At 40.0% G+C, this 18849-nt stretch overlaps 2 protein-coding genes across 2 annotated transcripts; both read left to right on the top strand.

Moving 5' to 3' along the window:
* Positions 1 to 14189: 14189 nt before the first annotated feature.
* LOC141613920 (uncharacterized) lies at positions 14190 to 16056 on the top strand. Its single transcript, XM_074432662.1, has 2 exons — positions 14190 to 15050; positions 15487 to 16056. Exons 1-2 carry the CDS (start codon positions 14190 to 14192, stop codon positions 16054 to 16056), a joined length of 1431 nt encoding a protein of 476 aa, XP_074288763.1.
* Positions 16057 to 16248: 192 nt separating this feature from the next.
* Positions 16249 to 18648, top strand: LOC141613921 (uncharacterized). The gene is made up of 5 exons (XM_074432663.1): positions 16249 to 16444; positions 17081 to 17671; positions 17738 to 18034; positions 18122 to 18267; positions 18442 to 18648. Exons 1-5 carry the CDS (start codon positions 16249 to 16251, stop codon positions 18646 to 18648), a joined length of 1437 nt encoding a protein of 478 aa, XP_074288764.1.
* The last annotated feature ends 201 nt before the right edge of the window (positions 18649 to 18849 follow it).

An 18849-nucleotide genomic window follows, 5' to 3' on the forward strand; every position in this document is an offset into this window, starting at 1 on the left:
ATTATATCTACTTTTTATTTTATATCAAGGTAATTAATTACTTAAAGTTTATTGATTAAACTTTAACTAATTAAATAAATGATTATGAACGTAATTAAATGACTGAAATGAAAAGTGCAAGGACACACGATATTTGAAGTGGTTCAGCTTCACACGTCGAAACCTACGTCCACTATTCTCAACTAATAATTTTAGTACCTTACTCCGGATTACAAAATTATCAACCCAACTCGTATAGCTAACTCTAGCTATAACTCAATTTGAATAACACTAGATATTCGGTTTTTACTATCTTAAGTTACTAAGAGAGCACTTGATTGTTCTTCTAAGTGTTCACACAATTGATTGAGTAAGAAACAATATGAAGTACTATTATCTTATGACGTAACCTTAAGAAGAATAATAAGCAAATTAAAGAGCACGACTTTTCGCAAGATTTTCAAATGCAAAACAATGAAAATAGTAAATTGAAAATTAAACTCTAATTTGTTTGCAAGGGATTTTTATATTTCGAAAAGCTTAACTTAAACAAGGAATGATCATGTATATTTATAGTAGAAGAGAGAACTAGGGTTTGTACGAAACCCTAGGATGCCGTGAGATAGGCGGCATACTTTGCAAGAGATAAATCTCTATCTCTTTCCTAATTCAATCCAAGATATTATAGTTTAGGTAAATAAGATAAAAGTTAATCTTATTTGTTTTCTATAACTATTTTTTTAAGATGTTTAGATAAGTAAACAAATCAAATCATAAATTATTAAGATAGGAAAATATCTTATATAAATATAAGCTAGATTTGAGTAGATAGGTTACTTATACAAAACAACTTACATGACCCATCGGTTTACAGCCCACGGCCGAAACCCTAGGCCCGTGTCCATGGAAATCTCTCTTCTTGGATTAAGGATAGGTTGAATAAACTAGTAAACCCTAGGTAGCATGACGACCCATAAGTCGTTTTACTAACCAATAGAGATATGCAAGTTATCCATTATAACAACCCATATATCAACTCTACTATAGATACAAATGATTTCGAAATATATTTAAAGAATTTTATCCTTTGAAAAATGATTTTAAAAATATTAAAATCGTGCTATTAAAATGCTACCCAAAGTTATAGTAGAAACAACTATAACTTTAAGTTTGGTAAGTAAAGTTATAGGTGAAATAGCTATAACTTTACTTTCCAAATATTCCTTTCTTAAAATACCGTCAATAGATGAAGACCTATACTAGCTAATCTTCCTGGAGATCTTCAGTGATAGGATCTTCTTTTTATCTTGACCAAAAGCTCTTCATCTTGAGCTTTGTTAAAGACTTGATCTAGCCTTTTTCTTGAGTGATCATCATACTTGAAACTTGTTACAGTTACTATGACGCTTTAAGAATCTTCAATGTTATAGCTCAAGCTGCTATAACATTACTTGAATGATGCCTCAAAAATCTTCAATGTTATAGCTAAGAATGCTACAACATTACTGGCTAAACTTGTAAACCTACGTTAATCTAACAAAGACTAAACAAACGATTACGAGCAAGAGTATATATACAACGAAGCACGCACTTGTCATTATCAAAACTTAATCATATATCTAGATGGTCCAACAAATTCCCCCTTTTTGATGATGACAAGTCTCTTACTATTTGTGACTAAGTGTAAGTTCCCACTCAACATAATACTATAAAAGTCATAGACAGTTGAACGCAAGAACAATCACTTATATACAAAGTATAGCATCTAAGAACCTTAAGAGATTAAAGGTTTCGACAAGGAGCAAGCTTAGGCAAATACTTAAGTCACGATAATTTCTTCCCCCTCTTGACATCATCGAAAAGACGAGAAAATACATAAAATAACTAGAAAGATATAGATCGAGACACGTATTAATTATGCAAAGAAAGATTATAAAACGAGAAAATAATCTACATAAAGCATGCCAAAAATAAAATAAGAGTACTACAAACCAAAGTAGTCTAATTGCCAATTGGGCCGAATAAGAAGACAAGGGATAAAGCCAAATGGGCCGAATGGAAGAGTAAGCCAAAATGGGCCGAAGTAGACAATTATTCAAAATAGAAAGCCTAATAAAAAGATAAACAAAGGAAGGATGATGAGTCAAGGATAGTCGCTTTTCACGACATTTGGGTTCACATAACCGGGACGGGTCCTAAACTCAAGAGAGTCAAGAAGATCAAAGCATGAACGGACATGGTTAGCTTGTGCCGTGAGACACCACTCGAAATTAAGCACTTTCAATGACAAGGCTTTACTAGCCTCGTAAACAACCCGCATATCCTCATGCATAGCCTTCCCTTCACGCCAAATTGCCCCACCTTGACTAGCTAAGTTAGCCAATTATCCAGAATGACGACCACACTCTTTGGCCGCCCTAGCCGCATCCTTAGCCATAGTATCAACCCTAGCTTTTAACCCATGCAAATAAGATAAGACTTCGCCAAGATCCGAACCCTTCGAACCCGAAGCCCCATTCTTGTCTTGTCCCAAAACCGAGACCAACTTCGCAACGATCTTATTTTGTGCATCCATTTTCTCACAAAGACTTGCCATAAACAACTCCAATTTTTGTTCAACAACCGATACCACATCCGACGATTTCTCCACCACATTACCTTTTGCTAAAAACACCAAATCGGGTCCTATTGCACCAATCTTCATAAATTTAAGATGAGTGTCACACATCTCATTTTTCACCATTACATCATAGCTAGTAGACCCAATAGCCCCTTTTTGTTCCAAAGGCCAAGAGACCCACATACCATACGGCAAATCCAAAGTAGTATAAAACTTCTCCTCGGTGACGGAAATACTTGTTTGAACGATTTTATGAAATACGAGACGAGGGAGACTAACTTTGGACCCTTCAAGCCACTTAGACATTAACACCATCTCATAACTTGACAATTTATCACGACCACCCCTCCTTGGAACAACCGTGTTCCAAAGAAAGTTAAGAAAGAATTTCAATTTTGGAGTGAACGACCCCGCAAGCATATTACTCGATCCCGTAGCATCAACATCAAACGATTTCTTAATCTTAAGCTTTTCTTCCTCCGTCACATCTCCCCATTCCGCACTCGGATTTATTTCGATTCCATCATCAGGAAACGAAAACAGAGTACAAAAATCGGCAAGGGGGATTCTGACTTCGGAATCATTCACCATCGCATGCAACACGTTATTCTTTACGGAGACGGAAGAGTAAAATTGGATTACCTCAATAGGATAGATCGGACCAACAAAAAAACAAACTTTCTTCCATTCTTGAAAGTTTAAGAAATCCTTAAAGAATTGTAAAGCTTCGATTTTTCCATACCATTTATCGGTGTAGGAACGACCACCATTAATACCATACCACATAACATAGTTGACACGGGTTCTCTCGTCCGCGGTGAGTTGAAGCTGATCAAGCCCCATTGATGTTGCATTCGGCATATACTCTCGAAACATGACCCTTTGATGACCTTCTTGAGTAGCTACAACCTCGGTTTCTTCCACCGAACCTTCAAACCCTACGGCCTTCTTTTTCCCTTTATTTAATTTCCGTCTTTTCCCTTCTAAGTTAGGATCAACCCGGTTATGATCGGGGTTAGTTGGTTTTAGGTTTGATGAAGGTGAGGGAGTTTTGAGAGGGACATAGGTTTTGTTGCATGGTGATTTGGAGGACCCGGTCCGAGTTGTGGACCGAGTTGAGGGCGAGTGGAAGCGAGTTGAGGGAGGAGTCATAATGATGATTGGATTTTGGAGGTTGAGTGTGTGGAAAAGTCTAAAAGGTACATCTTTGGGTGTTGTGTTTGATTGTTACGGTAGGAGGTGGGTATTTATGGGAGTAATAATTCAATTATGGTAAAAGAGTTTAAGGGAAATAAGGAAGGTGGAGGTGGCGTGTGGAAGTAGGTAAAGGTTTTTTTTTATTTACTTACCATAAGATAAAACAAGTGGTTAGGGTAAATTGTTTAAAAGATATGATAAGATATGGCAAGAGATATGGTTAAGGGAATAAATTGGAAGCAATTTGTTACGACTTTTGGTTCGTAGTAAGACTTAAGATATACATGACTAAAAAATAGAATATTCTCATAATATAATATAACATTTGACATAAATAAACTTGCAACGAAAAATACGGACACAGTCATACAATCTCGTCAAATCTAGCCAGTCATATGGAGAATAAAATATTTGTGACAAGTTTAGTTGCCACCAATTAAACCAATTTCCAACCGCAAAATCTCAAAACGTTCTCTAGCCAATTCTTTGGTAAAAATGTCAGCCCATTGTTTGTCTGTACTACAAAATTCCAGTCTTATGTTGCCCTTATCTACATGATCCCGTAGAAAATGGTGTCTAATGTCTATATGCTTAGTTCGTGAGTGCTGTGCAGGGTTCTTAGATATAATTATGGCACTCGTGTTATCACATAAAATAGGTATACACCTAACATTAACACCGTAATCACATAGTTGTTGCTTAAGCCATAAAAGTTGAGAACATACCAATCCAGCGGCAATGTATTCGGCTTCAGCAGTAGATAACGCAACGGAATTTTGCTTCTTTGACCCCCACGTAATAATACACGGTCCAACAAACGTGGCTATGCCGGAAGTACTTTTTCTATCAAGTGAACAACCTGCATAATCTCCATCTGAATATCCTATGAGATCGAAATTACACTCAAGAGGATACCATAGATATAATTTAGATGTACCATTTAAATACTTCAAGATTCTTTTAACTGCAATCATATGTGATTCTTTAGGGCACGATTGGAGTCGAGCACATACACATACACTAAACATAATATCCGGACGACTTGCAGTTAAATAAAGAAGTGAGCCAATCATACCTCGATAAGTCGTCTCATCGACAGACTTACCGTTTTCATCCAAGGTCAACTTCTTCTCAGTACCCATAGGAGTTGGCTTAGAATTAGAATTTTCCATACCGAATTTCTTAATTAGCTCCTTGATGTATTTTTGTTGGTGTATCATAATCCCTTCAGGAGTTTGTTGGATTTGGAGTCCAAGGAAGAACTTAAGTTCTCCCATCATGCTCATCTCGAATTCTGAGGTCATAAATCTGAAAAGTACTTGCATAAACGATTATTAGTTGAACCAAAAATAATATCGTCAACGTATATTTGTACAACTAATAGATCGGAAACCTCAGTTTTCAGGAATAGGGTTTTATCGACAGATCCTCTTTTAAAACCACATTCAAGAAGATATTTTGACAATCTGTTGTACCATGACCTCGGAGCTTGTTTCAAACCATAAAGGGCTTTATCTAATTTGAAAACATGGTCTTGAAACTTCCTATCGAGAAATCCTGGGGGTTGTTCAAGGAAAACCTCCTCATTCAAATAACCGTTAAGAAAAGCTGTTTTAACGTCCATTTGAAAAAGTTTAATTTCTTTATGAGCAACAAACGCTATTAATAATCTAATAGCCTCAAGTCTGGCTACAGGAGCGAAGGTCTCATCATAGTCAATTCCTTCTTGTTGATTATACCCTTGTACAACCAATCTAGCTTTATTTCGTACAATAACTCCTGTATCGTCCAGCTTGTTTCTGAAAACCCATCTCGTACCGATAACCGGTCGGTCTTTAGGTCTTGGAACCAAATGCCACACTTTGTTCCGTTCGAACTGTTGAAGCTCTTCTTGCATAACAACGATCCAATCGGGTTTGGCAAGTGCTTCTTTGATATTTGTTGGCTCTATGGTTGAAAGAAAGGAGTAGAATGAGCAAAAGTTGTTAAGTCTTCTCCGAGTTCGAACGCCTTCATTCAAACTTCCTAGGATGTTTTCCATTGGATGAGAGTCCTTATATCTCCATTTTTTAGAAACAGGAGGCACATCTTTATCTGAACTAGTCTCACCTTCTTCAAATGATTGGGGTTCAAGCCTTGTTCCCCCTGAATCCAATCCTGGTGTTATAACAGAATCAGTCATAACATTGGACCTAGTTTGTTGATTTAGAGTTGAAGTTATAGCTTCATCAGTTATAACTTTATCCTCCAATTGCTTAGATTGAGAAGAGGTTTTAGTATCATCAATTAAACTCTCAGTTCTCTTTCCTTTATCATTCGAAGGGTTTCTTTGTTCATCATTTGTGCCCTCAATTTCTTTATCTTCCTCATCCAATTCTGGAAGTTCATCCCTGGATAGTCGGAAATCGGGTTCGTTCAAATCTTCTTCCTCATCTTGTTCAGCTTTGTCAAACATATTATTCTCATCAAAAACAACATGAACACTTTTTTCGATGCATAAGGTTCTCTTATTGAAAACCTTATATGCTTTACTATGATTAGAATAACCGACAAACACCGCTTCGTCGCTTCTGGGATCGAATTTGCTTAATCTATTTTTGCCATTATTATGGACAAAACATTTACTCCCGAAGCAACGTAGATGTGATATGTTAGGTTTACGTCCCCTATGAAGCTCATAAGGAGTCTTCTTTAGAATGGGTCTAATCAAAGCTCGATTATGAACATAGCATGCAGTACTAATAGCTTCAGCCCAGAAATTTCGAGGTAGGCCACTACACAATAACATCGTGCGTGCCATATCCTCCAATGTTCTATTCATACGTTCAACAACACCGTTTTTTTGTGGGGTTCGTGGTGCTGAGAAGTTATGCCCAACACCATTCTCCATACAATATTCTATAAAGGCATGATTATCAAATTCGGTGCCATGATCCGTACGAATGGAAACTAATTTAGATTTATACTTATTTTGGGCAAGCTTCATTAGAACTGCAAATTCTTCGAAAGTCTCATCTTTTGAATTGAGAAAGATTGGCCAAACATATCTGCAATAATCATCAACTAGAACGAAGACATACCTGGATCACCTCTACTTCTTACCTTCATTGGGCCACAAAGATCCATATGCACGAGTTCTAGTGGTTCCTTGGTACTTACCACTCTCTTGGGTTTGAATGATGATCTCACATGTTTGCATTGGGCACATGAATCACATAAAGTTTCTTGATCGAATTTGATTGAGGGAAGTCCTTCAACCAAATCCCACTTCTTTAGCTTATTCAATGTAGTTGAATTTATGTGAGCCAATCTTTTGTGCCAAAGGCATGGATCATCTGTTGTTACTTTCATGCATGTGAATGAATTAGTAGGAATATTATTTATGTAAATCATATAAACATTCCTTCTACGGTGTCCTTCAAGCACAACACTACTTGTTCCTTCAATTATTATTCGACAAGAATCTGAATGAAAGACAACTTTATTTCCTTTGTCGCATAATTGAGAGATACTCGGTAAATTGTGTTTGAGACCACTAACAAGATAAACATCACTAATAGCATGAGAAGAAGATATTCCAACTTTACCAACACCGATGATCGTACCCTTCTTGTTATCACCAAATGTGACCTTACCTCCATCGAAGGGTTCAAGTGAAAGAAATAAATTTACATCTCCAGTCATGTGCCTTGAGCATCCACTATCAAGGTACCATAAGTTATTTTCTTTCACCACAACCTGCAAAATAATTAGATACAGTTTTTAGGTACCCAAGCTAAGTTGGGTCCTTTGACGTTAGTCACTCTAAAAACTTGATCTTTTCTAACCCAAACCTTTTTTATAACTTTTCGTTTTGGAGGCGAATGGGTTTGTTTAGGAGCCGTCTTAGGTTTAGTTGTGGGTTCCTTATGTCGTGGTCTTTCAGATTGTTTTGGAGGTTCTTTGGTTTTGAAGGGCTCTTTAGGTTTAGGTGTTTGTTTTGATTTGGTAGCCATCTTGAAATCAAAGTTCATATCGTAGAACCAACGATGATCATTGTTGCTTTCTTCACTTGTACTTGGTTCTGATGGGGTATAATCATTGTCCTCGAAAATAGTGTCAGATGCTTTAACAAAGTTGATTCCTTTTCTTAAATCCTGAGCATATTTGACACAATTTTCTAGGATATGTCCAGTATGACCACAATAATTGCAAATCACATATTCTGGTAAATTTGTATATTTTCTCCTTCTGAAATCTCGTTCGGAAGGGGTTGATTTGCATTTAGAGTGATCTCTACGACCATAGCACTCATGTCCTAATCCAATTTTCATGTTATTATCTGATTGCTCAGTTAGGAAATTTAGGACACGTGTGCTACCTTCCCATTTCTCGTGAACTTTTCTAGCATGCAAGAGTAATTCTTTTAAGGACTCTATTTCTTTGTTGTATTTGGAATGGTCTGACTCCACGACTTTGGGAGGATGAGTCTCCTCATAGTTGTCACGGAAGTTCTGGAATCTATCATTAAGAACTCGTACCGTCTCAGTATGCGTTCTTTAGTATTTGAAAGAACGGTTTTAGATTCCTTTAATTGTTGAGTTAGAGTCTCAATCTCCTTCTTTTGATCTGAGATCACGGCTTCTCTAACCGTAGCCTTGGATTCAAGAATCTCTTTGACTTTCCTCAATTCCAATGTTATAGCTTCACTAGCTATAACTTTGGCTTGAAGATGCTCAATGTTGAGTTTGAGGTCTGAGGTTATAGCTTCATTAGCTATAACTTTTGACTCAAGAGCCTTCTTCTCAGCATTTGTCGTATCTGAAGTTGTAGCCATATTAGCTGTAACTTTGGATTTTAGCTTTTTGGCCTTTGTTTTAAGGAGATGATTCTCTTCAGCAATATCGAGAATTTGATCTTTCAAGTCTTTCAATTCCATCTCCTATTCGTGGCACTTATCAAGAGATTGCTCGAAATATTCAATTAAAGCACTTTTAGGCAATTTCTTAACACTTTTCTTAAGTTCAAGATAACTTACCTCTTCTTCTTCTTCTGAATCAGAATCTCCTAGAAAACAGCAATAGGAGTCCACACCGTCTTTATCACTATCTGAGAAGAGGTCAAGACTAATGTTGCCTAGACATAGGTTAGCAACTTCTTCTTCTTCTTCTGATGCTTCGTCGTCCTCAGGGTCGAGATCTCCCCAACATGATGCCATCATCACTTGCTTGAATTCCTTCTTGGTCTTCTCACGTTTTGCTTTGTCTTTAATAGTCTCCCACGTAGGATAATCCTTAATCATATGACTGGATTCTCTAAACATGAAGCATCCTCTATTGGCAAACGTGTTCTTTGAGTCATAAGTTTTATTAGAGAACTTGTTATTCTTGTTGTTGAATGATTTTGCTTGCTTATTTCTGAAGATGCGTTTGTTGAATCGTTTAGCAAACAAGATCGTTTAAATCCTCTATTTCAAAGATCTTCTTCTTCCTTAGCAGAAGCTTGTAAAGCCATGCTTTTAGTGTTACTGGCCTCGGTCTCATCGTCTTCCAGGACGAGTTCATGAGCCATGAGAGCACCAATAAGTTCTGCATAAGGAAGAGACGTAAGATCTCTTACTTCTTCCATGACCGTGACCTTGGTACGCATTTTCTTGGTTAGACTCCTAAGTACTTTTCTAGCAATATCCTCGGAGTTAAAAGTTTTACCAAGATTTTTGAGCTCATTGACTATAGTAGAAAATCGTGCTGGCATGCTATCAAGTGATTCATTTCTTTCCATTCTAAAAAGTTCATATTTTTGAATCAGCAAGTCAATGCGATATTTCCTTACAGCCGACGTTCCTTCATAGGCCAATTCAAGACCATCCCATATTTCCTTGGCCGAAGTGCAAGAAGAAAAACGATCGAATTCAGTCGATGTCATGCCATTTTGTAACAGGCTTATCGCTTTCGAGTTTTTCTCAGCCTTCTTGTAATCAGCCTCAACATAGTCTTCTTCCTTTTTCTCATAGGTAGTGCCTTCCGAAGATGCGACCAAAATTTTATGTGGTCCGTTCTTTATAATCGTCCACCACTCCCAATCATATCCTTTTATGTAGTGTGTCATCATGTTTTTCCAAAGTCCATAATTCTTCCTATCAAAGACGGGACACTTAAGATACTTGGAATCCATTTCACACGTGTAAGGCAGCGGAATGAAAATAAAATAAAAAGATAGACGGATCTAGCCTCTTTGCGGTTAGGCAATCAAGAGCACGAGGCTCCGATACCAATTGAAGAGTCTATCACACCCGAAATACTCGAGAGGGGGGGGGGGGGTGAATTGAGTATTTAAAAATTATGCCTACTTTTTATTTTATATCAAGGTAATTAATTACTTAAAGTTTATTGATTAAACTTTAACTAATTAACTAAATGATTATGAACGTAATGAAATGACTGAAATGAAAACTGCAAGGACACACGATATTTGAGGTGGTTCAGCTTCACACGTCGAAGCCTACGTCCACTATTCTCGATTAATAATTTTAGTACTTTACTCCAGATTACAAAATTATCAACCTAACTCGTATAGCTAACTATAGTTATAACTCAATTTGAATATCACTAGATATTCAGTTTTGACTATCTTAAGTTACTAAGAAAGCACTTGATTGTTCTTCTAAGTGTTCACACAATTGAACGAGTAAGAAACAATATGAAGTACTATTATCTTATGACGTAACCTTAAGAAGAATAATAAGCAAATTAAAGAGCACGACTTTTCGCAAGATTTTCAAATGCAACACAATGAAAATAGTAAATTGAAAATTAAACTCTAATTTGTTTGCAAAGGATTTTTATATTTCGAAAAGCTTAACTTAAACAAGGAATGATCATGTGTATTTATAGTAGAAGAGAGACCTAGGGTTTGTACAAAACCCTAGGATGCCGTGAGATAGGCGGCATGCTTTGCAAGAGATAAATCTCTTATCTCTTTCCTAATTCAATCCAAGATATTATAGTTTAGGTAAATAAGATAAAAGTGAATCTTATTTGTTTTCTATAACTATATCTTTAAGATGTTTAGATAAGTAAGCAAAACAAATCATATATTATTAAGATATGAAAATATCTTATATAAATATAAGCTAGATTTGATTAGATAGGTTACTTATACAAAACAACTTACATGACCCATCGGTTTACAGCCCACGGCCGAAACCCTAGGCCCGTGTCCATGGAAATCTCTCTTCTATGATTAAGGTTAGGCTGAATAAACTAGCAAACCCTAGGTAGCATGACGACCCATAAGTCGTTTTACTAACCAATAGAGATATGCAAGTTATCCATTATAACAGCCTATATATCAACTCTACTATAGATATAAATGATTTCGAAATATATTTAAAGAATTTTATCCTTTGAAAAATGATTTTAAAAATATTAAATCGTGCTATTAAAATGCTACCCAAAGTTATAGTAGAAACAAATATAACTTTATGTTTGGTAAGTACAGTTATAGGTGAAATAGCTATAACTTTACTTTCCCAATATTCCTTTCTTAAGATACCGTCAATAGATGAAAACCTATACTGGCTAATCTTTCTGGAGATCTTCAGTGATAGGATCTTCTTTTTATCTTGACCAAAAGCTCTTCATCTTGAGCTTTGTTAAAGACTTGATCTAGCCTTTTGCTTGAGTGATCATCATACTTGAAACTTGTTACAGTTACTATGACGCTTTAAGAATCTTCAATGTTATAGCTCAAGCTGCTATAACATTACTTGAATGATGCCTCACAAATCTTCAATGTTATAGCTAAGAATGCTACAACATTACTTGCTAAACTTGTAAACCTAATGTAATACTCCGTATTTTATATCGCTAATTGAGTCGAGTTAATTGTTTAGTCGTATTGATATCGTAAGATCGAGTTATTCGTAAACTTGTTAAGACGAGTTTAACTGAACGAAGTCACGTTAACTAATTCTTTTACTACACTTACCCATTTACCCAGGCCCGTTTACCCATGACCCAATTAACCAATTAACCTAAGTTTAACCTAATTCTACCCTAACACTACAAAACCCCACTCCCTCACCCGCCTACCTCATTTCAGCGGCACATTTCCCAACCAACACGCAAATCGAGAGAGAGAGAGTGAGTGTGGGTGTTGACGGAGCACCAAGGAAGGCCTTAGGGTGGTTGTCGACGTCCATAGTTAACCCTGGTGGCTGTTGAGGTGGCGGAAAAAGGTATGAGTGCAACCTTCTCTTTTGTTTTCGTTTTCTGTCGGGTTTTGTTTGTTGTGACGTGACTCAGGGAGGTGATGTTGGTGGTTTGTGTCGAGGATATGGTATTGGGTGGTTTGTGTCCTCCCTATTGGTGGCGGTGAGGGAGGTTCTTGGCAGCAGAATTGGCGGCGAGAGGTGTTATTGACAGGGTTAATCAAACGGGTGTTAGCCGGGGTTTTCAGGCGGGTTTTAGATGTTTAGGTTGGGGTGGAACCACCGTGGACTCGGGGGAGGTCGAAACGGTGGTGTCACGGCGTCTCAGTGCGTGGTCTGACGGCGAGCAGGGCTGTGGTGGTTTGGCAGGGGTTAGGTGATGGCTGCGGTGGTTGTGAGTCGAGGACAGGGGGTGTTGGGTGAGGCACGGTGGTGAACCAGCCCAAATGACGGCCCTGGTTCGACTCGCCGGCGGCAGTCGACAAAGTTGGGGTCGGTTGTTGGTGGTGGGGTCGAAGAGGGGAGCAGGCTTGGTGGTGTTCGTGGTGGTTCAGGCGGCGCGTGAGGGGTGTGGGAGAGAGTGAAGGTGCGGGTTGTAGGAGGCGGGTTGATAGGATTAGTTAATGTTGTTTCGATTCTTTTAATCGTATAACTTGTTTTATCTTTTATGTATCGTACTCTTATTTAGCTAATTAATTCCCGAGTTATTTAAATATTTAGAGACGGGTTTGAGTCGGGTTGGTAAAATAGAAAAGCTGTTAGATCGGGAAAGTTTCCATTTAAGGAAACTTTCCATTTTATGAAGTTTCTATTTTTAGTAACTTTCTATTTTGGGAACGGGAATGGTTTAAGTAATTGTTTATCATTTATTTATCTTTCAGAGGGCGAATTTGTTGTGGAATATTACTGAGCACCCGACTATTTGACTGCAGTACTGAGGTAGGGGAATACACTGATTGAATTCTTACGATTATAAAGAGTTGGCATGTTTGGTGATTATATGACTTATCTGATTACCTTAATTATCTTGTTGAGTATTATTGTTTCATACGTTTCATACATTGCATTTGCATCGGAGTTGGAGTTGGAGGAGATGAGATTATTGTGATTAAGGCCCGGGCGGGTTCGCAGACTTGCCCTGGTGTCCTCACAAGGAAGCGGATCGACTACGGTCGATATATAGTCTACCGGGGATCGGTATGGTGGGCGTTCGGGGATGTGTGTGATGGAGTTGAATGGAGGATCATAGCATTGCATTCTTTATTATATCGTATTACCTACTCAACCTCGCGGTTGACCCTGTGTATTCGTGTATGCCCGTGATGATCCTTTTAATGGGGAGCTTGATTGTGAGTTGTTGAGACATTGGGAGGGCGGGAGAGAGCATGGATCACCCGACTTAGAGCTAGCCCACTTTTGTTTTGTTTAGTTGTCGACTTTATTTTCGATTTGAGACATGTTTTATTCCGTTGTAAACATTATAAACTTTTAATTTAAAGTACTGTTTATATTTCTCTTTGTTATCTACTGCCTCGGGTTTCCGAGATGGTAACACCCTTCTTTATCTGAGGAGTCCTAGTTCAGGCCCTTAAATAAATGGAGGTGTTACAAAGTGGTATCAGAGAGAACGATCCTCGGGCCTAAACCAATGAATCCAATGAATATAGGAAGAGTCTAAATAAAATGAACCCCGGGACAAAACTGTTAGGAGCACACTAAAGGTAAGGGATGAGTTAGGGGCCCCCTCACACCGAACCATTGGCCCTCTCAGTTTGACCCGGGAACCCTGAGTGCAAATGAGAGGAAGGGTAGAGAAGCTGCATGATGTTGAGCATGACTTCATATGTCGTTGCCTAAGTGTTAACTGATTGATATGTTAACTGTTGCATAAAAGAGTTGGTGGGAGGTTGTAGCATAATACTTTGCATGTTTTAAAATTGATTCATACTTATATCTCTATAAAGTTGTGTTAGAAGGCTATGTCTAATGATATGCGGTTATATGATCCCTAAACCATGCTAGGTAGACAAGTAGGATAAGAGTGATAGAATTGGCTAGAGTTGCCAAGGTGATTTTGTGTTGCAGCTAATTCCTAAAATTCTCTTGTAGTCATGCCTCCAAAAAGGAACACGGCTGTAAACATCACTCAGGAAGAGTTAGACCGACTCATCTGGTGAGAATGAGGCCCTAAAGGCTAAAAGAATGGACCCTGCTAAGATGAGTACAATAGTGGCGAGGCATAACCCTACCATTTTCACTGGAGAGGGGGAACCTCACTTGCTGGGAGATTGGTGTCGGGAGTTCACCAATCTATTCGAGCTGATAGCTTGTCCTGAAGAGCTGCAAGTAGACCAAGCTGCACATTACCTCAGTGCTACAGCTGGGGAGTGGTGGAATAGGAATAAGGCGGAGATTCGACATGTTGCTAGGGATATTGAGGAAGGATACGTGTCTTGGTTAGAATTTCAAGTGATACTAACGGACCGTTCATGCCGAGTTCGGAAAGCTAAGCCGAGGGAGGAGTTCGATACGTTTAAGATGACAGAGGACATGACAGTGGACACATACCATAGAAAGTTTCGACTGTTGGCTTCATATATCGATGAATTTGCTAAGAACGAGACCATGCTGGCTATGAGGTTTGAGAGGGGATTGACGGTGGATATCAAGAAGAGGCTCACGGCAGCTCCACCTACCACCGTTCAGGACATCTATCTGAGGGCTGGTGCTGCTGAAAGGCTCTCCGAGCAGATCAAGGAGGATAAGAAAGGAAAAGCTGAGAAGAGAAAGTCGGAAACTGGGGCCAAGAAGCCGAGTTCAGGCAAGTTCAGTGGATACTCCACCAATAGTGCTCCTGGGGGGATGAGGAACCAAAGCGGAGGCAGTTTCAGAGGTGCTAGTATTGGAGGTAATGCGTCCAGGGTCACTTGTTTCGGGTGTGGGAAGTTGGGACACAGGAAATTTGAGTGCCGAAGTTCTGGAGGAAACCAAACTGGGGCTTCCGAACACCTACATCCGGGTTCGATGGGTCTCGGACAGCGGGATCGGGATACAACAACTACCGTACTCCTAACACGGCTATGGAGGAGGTGCCCGATCTGGGGCAAGTAATGATTATCAAGGAAGCTACAACAACTACCGTAACCGTAGCCAAGCAAAACCAGTCCAATGGGGTGGTAATTTCGGAGGAACCGAACGAGGGGAACAAGCAACCCAATACCGCTTCATCGAGTCAGTCTGGAGCTAAGTCCAGTGGCAAGCTCTTTGCCATGGGGAGGAAGCAGCAAAGGAGGATGCACATGTCGTGACTGGTACATTTCTTGTCAACTCTAAACCCACCTTTGTGTTATTCGATTCTGGTGCCACACATTCATTCATATCTAGGGAGCATGTTAGAGCCTTGAACCTTACTACATATGATAGAGTGGTCGATTCTGTTATAGTACCCTCGGGAGAGTCTGTGCCTTGTGATAGAATCTATACCTGTGTACCTATTCAGATTGGGGAGGTTGTCTTTCACTGTGACCTTATGGAGTTTCCATTGGGTGGGTTCGAGGTGATTTTAGGGATGGATTGGTTGGGAAAGTACAAAGCTTTCATTGACTGTTACCAAAAGAAGATACCTCTGAGAGGACCTAAGGGAGTCAGAGTAACCTACAAGGGATACATGATCAAACCCAAAGTCAAATTTATCTCTGTAAACACCCTAAAATTGAGTCTGAGGAAGGGAGACCAGTTGATCTTGTGTCAGATGTGGGATAGAGAGTCTGAGAACCCTAGGATTTCTGACATACCTGTGGTGAGAGACTTTGAGGGGGTATTTCCGGAAGAGATTCCTAGGCTACCACCTAAGCGCGACGTTGACTTCTCCATTGATCTAAAGCCGGGAGCTGGACCTATTTCTAAACCACCGTACCGTATGGGACCAAAAGAGATGGAAGAATTAAAGAAGCAATTGAATGAGTTGGCTGGGAAGGGTTATATTCGACCCAGTGTTTCACCTTGGGGAGCACCTGTCCTATTCGTCAAGAAAAAGGATGGAAGTTTGAGGCTGTGTGTGGATTACTGAGAGTTGAATAACGTGACTATCAAGAACCGATATCCATTGCCAAGGATCGATGATTTATTTGACCAATTGAGTGGGGCTGGAGTGTTCTCGAAGATCGACCTGAGGTCGGGTTATCATCAACTAAGGATAAAGAACGAGGATATCCCTAAGACTGCATTCAGAACAAGATATGGACACTATGAATTCGTGGTCATGCCCTTCGGATTGACCAATGCGCCAGCTGTGTTTATGGACATGATGAATCGGGTGTTCAGTCCATACCTGGACAAGTTCGTGGTTGTATTCATCGATGATATTTTGGTTTACTCCAAGAATGAGGAAGAGCACGAGAAGCATCTCAGGATAGTGTTGAGAACTCTGGCAGAGAATCAGTTGTATGCCAAGTTGAGTAAGTACGAGTTCTGGTTGAAGAAAGTTGCCTTTCTGGGGCATGTGATTTCCAAGGAAGGGGTGTCAGTGGATCCTAGCAAGATCGAGGCCGTGACTAGATGGCAGAGCCCAAAGAATGTGGGCGAAATTCGAAGCTTCTTGGGACTAGCTGGGTACTACAGGAGGTTTGTCAAAGATTTTTCGAAGATAGCAAAACCATTGACATCCCTAATGAGGAAGGAGAACCGGTTTGTTTGGGACGAGAGTTGTGAGAAGGCTTTCTTAACACTCAAAGAGCGCCTAACCACTGCTCCTGTCCTTGATTTGCCAGATGGGAATGATAACTTCGAAGTGTATACTGATGCTTCCAAGAAAGGGTTGGGGTGTGTGTTGATGCAGAACGGGAAGGTAATCGCGTACGCTTCTCGACAGTTGAAGACCTATGAGGAGAATTACCCTACCCGTGATCTAGAGTTGGGGGCCGTGGTTTTTGCTCTTAAGTTGTGGCGACATTATCTCTATAGAGCGACCTTCAAGGTATTTTCTGACCATAAGAGCCTGAAGTATATCTATACTCAGAAGGAGCTGAACATGAGACAGAGGAGATGGATCGAGTTGATTGGCGACTATGACATGGACTTACTCTATCATGAAGGGAAGGCGAATGTCATAGCCGATGCTTTAAGTCGGAAGTCTATCCATGCCCTAATCAGTGCCAGATCCAGGGTGAGGATGTTCGGTGAGCTAAGGCAGATTGGGATTTACATGATCCGACGAGGTGAGACCGTTGGAGATATGACAGTTGAGCCGGAGTTGTACGAGGAGATTCGAGAGCTACAAAAAGAGGATGCTAGAATTCAGAAATGGCGCAATGAGGTAGAGCAGGCAGGTGCGGAGCCTTACTCTAAATTCAGTATCCATTCAGATGGGAGCTTGAGGTTTGGGCAGAGGTGGTGTGTGCCAGCTAATGGGGAACTGAAGAAGAAAATTCTCACGGAAGCACATGCTACTCCGTATTCTGTACACCCTGGAGGGGATAAGTTATACAAGGACCTCAAGAAGACGTTTTGGTGGCCTAATATGAAGAAGGAAGTCGCTGAGTTCGTATCTCGATGTTTGACATGCCAGAGGGTGAAGGGTGAGCACAAGAGACCACAAGGGAAAGTTCAGCCGCTAGATGTGCCAGAGTGGAAGTGGGAGAGTATTTCCATGGACTTCATCGTCGGGTTGCCTCGGACTCAAAGAGGTAACAACATGATTTGGGTGATCGTCGACAGATTGACCAAGTCAGCTCACTTTATTCCCATGAAAGTTACTTGGAGTAAGGCTGAGTTGGCTAAGGCTTATGTTCAGTACGTGGTTAAGTTGCACGGTGTGCCTAAGGATATCGTCTCCGACAGAGATTCCAGGTTTCTATCCAAGTTCTGGCAGGAATTGCAGTCATTGATGGGTACTCAACTGAAGATGAGCACCGCTTTTCATCCTGCTACTGACGGTCAGACAGGGAGGACTATTCAGACCCTCGAGGATATGTTGAGAGCTTGTGTTCTAGAGTTTGGCGGATCTTGGGAGGACAGACTGGGGTTGATCGAATTTTCTTACAATAACAGTTATCACGCTAGCATTGGGATGGCACCTTTTGAGGCACTTTATGGTAGGAAATGCAGGAGTCCTGTGTGTTGGGATGATCGATCAGACGCTGTCATTTTGGAGCCAGAGATGATTCAGGAGATGGTTGAACAGGTACAGATTATCAGGCAAAAGATGAGAGCTTATCAGGACAGACAGAAAAGCTATGCTGACACTAGGAGAAGTGACATTTCTTTCAAAGTGGGAGAGAAGGTACTACTCAATGTGTCGCCAATGAAGGGAGTTATGAGGTTCGGGAAGAGAGGGAAGCTGAGTCAGAAATTCATCGGACCTTATGAGATTTTGGACAGAGTTGGAGAGGTGGCCTATCGTTTAGCTTTGCCACCAGCGTTAGCCAGAGTTCACAATGTCTTTCATGTTTCCCAGTTGCGGAGGTACCTGAGCAATCCATCACATGTGTTGAGTCCTGAGGTGATCGAGGTGGATGAGCAGTTGTCCTATCTGGAGACACCCAAGGAGATTATGGACAGGAAGGTGAGGAAGACCGGGGAATGGAGAGAACGACTTTGGTTAAAGTCTTGTGGACTAACCACAATGTTGAGGAAGCTACATGGGAGACTGAGGCTTCCATGAGGGAAAGCTATCCACACCTGTTTGCATGAGGTAAGTTCCGGGACGTAACTTTCTTTTTAGGAGGGTAGAATGTAACATTTTGTTTCCGACCTAAATCCATGAGTTATCTACTTTAGAAAATCTGTTGTGGGGATGCGTGTGGGGGTTTACTAGATGAGTGAACTTCGGGACGAAGTTCATTTTAAGGGGGGAAGACTGTAA

This window comes from Silene latifolia, chromosome 11, assembly GCF_048544455.1.
Source record: "Silene latifolia isolate original U9 population chromosome 11, ASM4854445v1, whole genome shotgun sequence".
NCBI lineage: Eukaryota > Viridiplantae > Streptophyta > Magnoliopsida > Caryophyllales > Caryophyllaceae > Silene > Silene latifolia.

Excerpts from the sequence above, each read along its gene's own strand:
- LOC141613920 (XM_074432662.1), top strand. The coding sequence starts at position 14,190 with ATGGACCCTGCTAAGATGAGTACAATAGTGGCGAGGCATAACCCTACC. Across the intron at positions 15,051-15,486 it reads ATCGGGATACAACAACTACC|ATTGGGGAGGTTGTCTTTCA; the intron begins GTACTCCTAACA and ends GTACCTATTCAG.
- LOC141613921 (XM_074432663.1), top strand. The coding sequence starts at position 16,249 with ATGCCCTTCGGATTGACCAATGCGCCAGCTGTGTTTATGGACATGATG. Across the intron at positions 17,672-17,737 it reads GTTGCCTCGGACTCAAAGAG|TTACTTGGAGTAAGGCTGAG; the intron begins GTAACAACATGA and ends TTCCCATGAAAG. Across the intron at positions 18,268-18,441 it reads CTTTCAAAGTGGGAGAGAAG|TTGCGGAGGTACCTGAGCAA; the intron begins GTACTACTCAAT and ends CATGTTTCCCAG.